Below are 6,452 nucleotides of genomic sequence, written 5' to 3'. Positions count from 1 at the left end.
CTTTAGTACAGGGAAGCATTCCCTAGAAGCCTTTTATTTTCAGGTCGTGAACTTATAATTAAAAATGTTCCTGTACCAGCAACCATATTTGAATGCATTACAAACTATTTGTCCTCATGTGTTGCGTTACCTTGCCACTGCTGTTGTTATTAATAAGAATAGTAGGAGAGCAGCCATGAAGGTAAGAGACATTCTTCTTCTTCTTGACTAGAATGTTGTTAATCTTTGTAAAAGAAGTGGTGTTCTTTTGTTATATTATAGGTGATTGCTAACCACACAGCGGTTTATCATTTCCTTATTTTCCACAGGACTTAGTGAGGGTGATTCAGCAGGAAAGCTACACATACAAGGATCCCATCACAGAGTTCTTAGCTCATTTGTATGTAGACTTTGACTTTGATGCTGCACAAGAGAAATTGCAGCAGTGTGCTGCTGTATTAGAGAATGACTTCTTCTTGGTGGCCTGCCAGACTGACTTCATTGAGAATGCAAGGCTCATGATCTTTGAACTTTTCTGCAGAATCCATCAGTGCATCAGTATTAAGTGAGTTTTTCTTTGTTCTATATCTTTTTAATAATGATGATTCTTAACCTCTTAATAGGTTCTTTTACAGAAAATTGAATAATATGTATTTAAAAAAAAGTCAGTAGTATTTTTCTTGCACTGAGTTGTAGACTACCTTGAGAGATGATTAGAGTCTGTGCAAAGAATTAAAACTATACCATCAAATCAAAGGGTAAATATGGACATTGGAAAATGGCCAAAAAGCTAAAAATGCTTATGCATAAAAGGAGTAAAAAATAGTGCAAATAGAAGGCATAGAGTCTTGCCACCACACACGTGTTTGCCTACAAGCAGCCACCCGGCAGAGCAGCCATTAACATGAGCCTAATGCCTGGATTTTTGGTGATGTGATTGCTATGACGCAACTGGATCCAGTGGGTTAAGGAAAAATTTCCATGTCCAGATGCAGTTTTAGGAAAGGTTATTTTAAGACTAGATTAAACCTTTCAGGTTCTTAATTAAAAAGAAAATATATCTGTTTGATATACAGTATACTGACTGAGCTGCAAGATTTGTCTTCTGTATCAAAACTGTTGGATTTATATACTGGCAGGAGGAAAAATATATTTTGGGTATTTTTTACAATATTCACATGAAGTTGGTCATATGGTGGCAATACATATTTTTTTTAAGGTAGCTTGCATTACATTTATTTTTCCAAGGTTAACTTTTATTTATCATTACTCAAAATCTTGCAGCATGTTAGCAGAGAAGTTGAACATGTCCCCCAAGGATGCTGAGCGCTGGATTGTCAATCTGATCCGTCAGGCTAAGCTGGATGCCAAGATAGATTCCCAGCAAGGCCACGTTGTGATGGGAACACAGGCTGTCTCCCCATACCAACAGTTGATTGAAAAGACAAAGACCTTAAGTTTCCGTACTCAGATGTTGGCAATCAATGTTGAAAAGAAGGCTACTGCCAGATACAGTGAGGTAGGTTTTTTTTTTCCCCCACTTTAATATGTTTACATTCTACAACTTTTATCACAAAAGATGTTAATTGTGTAATAAATCAGTTTTGTTTCATGAAGATAATTGTTTCACTTAATTATGCTGATATTTATTTAATTCAATAATAAAGAGATCTTAAAATAAAATTTCCTCCTTTAGGGACCGAGCTGGGCTATGGCAAGCTAATCTGGTTGGAGGACCTTCCAGGAATACCATATATGAGGTGGTATCAGAAAAAAAAGCAAAAAAATCTTCAAACTTGATCTAATGCAGAAAAAAGGGATATTTTGTATTACAAAAAATCTCATGAGAGTTTTAGAATAAAAGTAATTAACTTCAAAAGCTTTTCATTCAGAAATCCATATTTTCTATAACTTTTTTTACATTGACTTTGTCACCTAGTAAATCTTGTTTTCAGTTGGTAGTAATATTAGTGAGGGGGGACAAAAGTTTCTTTAAAATTAATAAATAGATAAACAAAGAAATACTGAAGACTCAAACTCAAGATTCAGGAGAGTGAGCTAAATGAATTCAGAGAAAAAATTTCATGCACATACTAATTCCTTGTAATTAATGTACAGTGATATGGAATTTCATTGCAGACAATAGCATTTTAAAGTGACAGAACTGGATCATTACAAGTTACTGTGAATACCCTGTAATGGATGTGGATATTGATATTTCTCTTCTTGTCATACATTAAGAGAGTTATCAATGGATGATGCATACACAAACAGAAAGAATTTATGAATATACAGTACATCTTATATAAATTGGTAGCTGTTCATACTGGTGAAACAATATAGTATTACCATATAAAAAAAACATGCTATATATCATGTGATACCAGTTTGGTATACCTTAGATTATATGGACCAGGGTTTGTAAGTTATTCCAGTATATAGTATCCCCCAAAACAGAATTGTTATTCATAACTACCCCCCCAATCCCTTGCCCGTTGTTGTCGTGGGGGGGCTTAGGAGGCGGAGACTGGGACCCAATGATGGGGAACTCCCCAACCTTGGGACTCAGCCCTCGACTCAACTAATTTTGCATGGTCTTTATTTTCCTTCCCACTTTTCGTTTCTGTCCCTTCACCAAACCCTTCTGCTATCCATCTCCTAAGGTGTGAGAGCCGTGCTGAAAGGATGAAAGGCTGACTTTGTGCCAGTCCTGAACGGAGTGAGGGAGCCATGGGCACGGTATTCCCCTGATTTAGTTATCTAGCCCTTACCCCTCAAGGGGACCCTGAGGGGTGGACTGTTTTTATCCCCAACATAATCCAGGCTTACCATGGCCAGTAATGAAAACTTATCCCCACAATTAGGGCCAATGAGGCTTGCCCCTTTATCAAATAGCCCCAACGATGTAAACCCACCAGATTCCCTGACCCCAGGCTCTCCTTTGACCACGGCTCCGAACACTGCAATAACTACCCCCTCATCAATACCTACTAGTACAGTAGCCAACAATCAACCCTTAAGGAACATTTCCACTCTCCCAGCAATCTCAACTTCAACACCTCTACCCCACAACCTCCAACATCAACCACCCCATCCTCCCTTATTAATACCTTACAGCCTTATTGCCCACCTCCCCATAACACTACCTCCCTTAACACTACTCCATCTTCGTCACGCCCCCGCCCTTCGACTACCCCTATCTCTACAACAATTTTGAATACCCTCTTCAGCACAGCCAAATGGGACCGATTTTTCGTGATCCCTCCCACAGCTCCCTACTCTGACAACACCCTTCTCTTCCAACAATGTCTCCAAAAACAAGTAGGTAAAGTCTCTTTCCGTAGCCGACCCGACCGCTCCCGTCTTGTCACAGTAACATCCGAAAACCAAGCTATAGCATTAACAAAACTAACAGACCTATATGGTAACCCCATCCTTGCAGAACCCCATCCAACCCTCAATACTTGCACCGGAACAGTTTCAATCTCCCCAGCAAATTGCCCAATCTATGACAAAGATTGGTCAGATTGTGGAGAAGATCTACTTGCCTGTCTCACAGACTATGATGCAACATCAGTACAATGCTACTCCATTCCCCCCAGAGGTCATCGAAAGAAACCCACTAACATAGCCAAAATTACCTTCCGTAAACATGACCTTCCCTTTAACGTCTACATAGGAGGAGAATCCCTCCCTGTTCGTCCATACCAACCCCCTCCACGTCAGTGCCAAAATTGTTGGCGTCTAGGACACCCAGCCAAACATTGCCGTTCCACAGCCAGATGCCCACTATGTGCCCAACCTGGCCATACCCGATCTAACTGCCCTGCACAATCACGCACATGTGCCAACTGTGGCGGCCTCCATAATATATTTTATAGGGGTTGTCCCACCTATAAATTTGAGTCTGAGGTAGCAACTCTCAGATTCAAACTTGGACTCACACTACGTGAAGCCAGACAAGAAGCACGTCGACGTGGTTTCTCCCTTACTCCTTACTCCAGTAATACTGCTCATTCTACCAATTCTCCTAAACCCACCCCTCCTACATCTAACCCCCCCTCTTCTACCTCCTACCTTCCCCAGTCAAACTCTTTTGCCATCCTAAATCCAGACACTCCAATCTCTACTACAGATACTTAATCACCACTACAATCCCAACACCTTCCCCTCTCCCTCCTCGCACTACCCGTAACAGACAGAACAAACGTTCCACCCCCTCTTCCCCTACCACACAATCACCTCCACCTTCCTTTGCTCCTATGCTTGAGACACCAGTCCTCTCTTCCCCCCCTCACAAGAAATCCTTTATCCCCCAAAACTCCCGAACCATCTCAGAAGAAGAAACCATTGAAAATATTCAAGATTACCTAATGAAAACTGACACTCAACCTCCAAATCTTACAACGCCTGCTCCTTCCACACTCCAAGTAACTGCTGATATCCATCCTCCTCCTAACGATATCCCCCTACACCCTATCCTCCTACCCCCTCCCAACACAGCCCATCCCCCCCCGACCCCAACCCCGCCCACATTAACCCTCCCACCATCCCCTCTATCCCTTCCACTCCCTCCTTACGCACGTGAATCCCTTATGTAACTCATTAACTCTCATAAAGTCAATACACACCACCAGACACTCCAATCCCACACATCCTACTGCCGTGCCCACGTTTTGAAACAACTCGTACCTCTGCTTTCCCCCACCTATCCCCCCTTCACCGACCTCCCAACCCCTCCCAACCATGACATCCTTACAGAATCCCACAACCTTTTTGCTTCAACAACCTATTCTCTTTCCTCAAACGCATACATATTCTTCATCTAATCTAACTCCTTACCATACCCGACCCTAACCCTTTCACTCACCAATTCCTTTGCCCAGCTTAGACAACTAATCACTAACTCAACCACCCTTCCCTAACATTAACTATAGTGCTACATGACCTTAGATGTCTAGCACATTTATCTTGCTTTTAACCATTAACCATTATTCATAACTAATTTCATTTGATTTTATGATTGCAACCTTCTTTATTCAGTGCTTCTCCTTAAAAAAATTGCACCTGTCCCTTCTTGGCACAAAGAATACAATATTTTAAAAATTCTTTGCATAAAGTGAAAATGAGATTCCAAAAATTAAACTATGCAAACAAAAGATATGGTAATTTTCACCAACTAGTTTATATACATCTAAAAGAGTGGTTCTCAACCTGGGGACACTTGGTCCTTTATGGGGGCCCATGGAGGAATGTAAAAATTTTGACACTGAATTAAACTGAATTTTATCTCACCTACAGTACCTACATATAATTATCTCTCACATATCAATAAATGGAATCTTCATTAAAGTTTTCTTGTTCTGTAGCTACTGACACCATTACACTATTCAATGATTAGTATTAACTAAATCAGAAAAGATGACAGTCACTGAAGGGGGCCATGGATACCATTATATATAGCTCGAGGGCCACAGAATAAAAAGGGTGGGTACCACTACTGTAAGAGATGTGTATAAATAGTAGCATAAATTAAATACACTGCAGCTAATTTGTTAAATTTTGAAATTCATGTTGGTCTAGTAACTTGTTTTGGAGTATCAAGTGACCAATATGTAGGAAATGCAGGTAGTTTGGTTTTGCAGATTAAGTAGGGAGATGGACAATTTTTTTTTTCTTTCATATTTGATTTGAAACTAAATGTTTTTATACAAGATCGATGATTTATAACAAAATATGAGTAAGGTTAGTCCACACTAGACGGCCAACCCTGCTGGAGGGGCTTATCAGTGGCATCCCGGCTAAACTACTCCCCCTCCCACTAAGATACACCAAAGCCAGTAGGTGGGAGGTAACTCGGCTGCCTACCTCTCAATCAAAAACCATGTCTGCACAAACAGAGCAACGGCCCTCATTCTCAGAAGGCGAAGGAGCCTCTGGTTACGGCGGCGATCAGGATCGCTCCGGAGCGATATATAATATAAGGACAATGAGAACTGAATCCGACTTACTAACATTACCTGAGGAACTCTCTTTCATTAAATGGGATATTGTAGCACTCTGTGAGGTTAGAAGAACAGAAGATACTAAATGGTGGACACATGCTCTATTGGAGAGGTAAACCCCAGGGCAGGAATTAGGGGTAGGTTTCTTAGTTCACAAACGTTTAGAAAAGAATATCGTGGAATTCTATAGTATAAGCGAAAGAGTGGCTTCAGTAACAATAAAACTAAACAATAGGTACAACTTAAAGATTGTTCAAGTCTATGCTCCAACCTGCAGAAGAAATAGAGAGCTTCTATGAAGATGTTCATATAGAGAGCTTCTATGAAGATGTTCATATAGAGAGCTTCTATGAAGATGTTCATATAGAGAGCTTCTATGAAGATGTTCATATAGAGAGCTTCTATGAAGATGTTCATATAGAGAGCTTCTATGAAGATGTTCATATAGAGAGCTTCTATGAGGGTGTT

At 40.5% G+C, this 6,452-nt stretch overlaps 2 protein-coding genes across 2 annotated transcripts in view; one reads left to right on the top strand and one right to left on the bottom strand.

The window, feature by feature from the left end:
- The window catches only part of LOC119580261 (mannosyl-oligosaccharide 1,2-alpha-mannosidase IA-like), a 72,055-nt gene that overhangs the window by 57,211 nt on the left and 8,392 nt on the right, over positions 1–6,452 (bottom strand). The gene's annotated exons all lie outside the window — the stretch shown is intronic.
- Positions 53–1,858, top strand: LOC119580263 (eukaryotic translation initiation factor 3 subunit E-like). Its single transcript, XM_037928304.1, has 4 exons — positions 53–181; positions 309–544; positions 1,264–1,498; positions 1,676–1,858. The coding sequence occupies exons 1-4, from the start codon at positions 65–67 to the stop codon at positions 1,700–1,702; spliced, it is 615 nt and encodes a 204-aa protein (XP_037784232.1). The 5' UTR covers positions 53–64; the 3' UTR covers positions 1,703–1,858.

The sequence above is a fragment of the Penaeus monodon genome, chromosome 13 (assembly GCF_015228065.2).
Source record: "Penaeus monodon isolate SGIC_2016 chromosome 13, NSTDA_Pmon_1, whole genome shotgun sequence".
NCBI classification, from domain to species: Eukaryota; Metazoa; Arthropoda; class Malacostraca; order Decapoda; family Penaeidae; genus Penaeus; species Penaeus monodon.
The sequence above is the reverse complement of the archived record's forward strand: the minus strand, read 5'-3'. Positions and strand labels throughout refer to the sequence as shown.

Excerpts from the sequence above, each read along its gene's own strand:
- LOC119580263 (XM_037928304.1), top strand. The coding sequence starts at position 65 with ATGTTCCTGTACCAGCAACCATATTTGAATGCATTACAAACTATTTGT. Across the intron at positions 182-308 it reads GTAGGAGAGCAGCCATGAAG|GACTTAGTGAGGGTGATTCA; the intron begins GTAAGAGACATT and ends TATTTTCCACAG. Across the intron at positions 1,499-1,675 it reads CTACTGCCAGATACAGTGAG|GGACCGAGCTGGGCTATGGC; the intron begins GTAGGTTTTTTT and ends TTCCTCCTTTAG.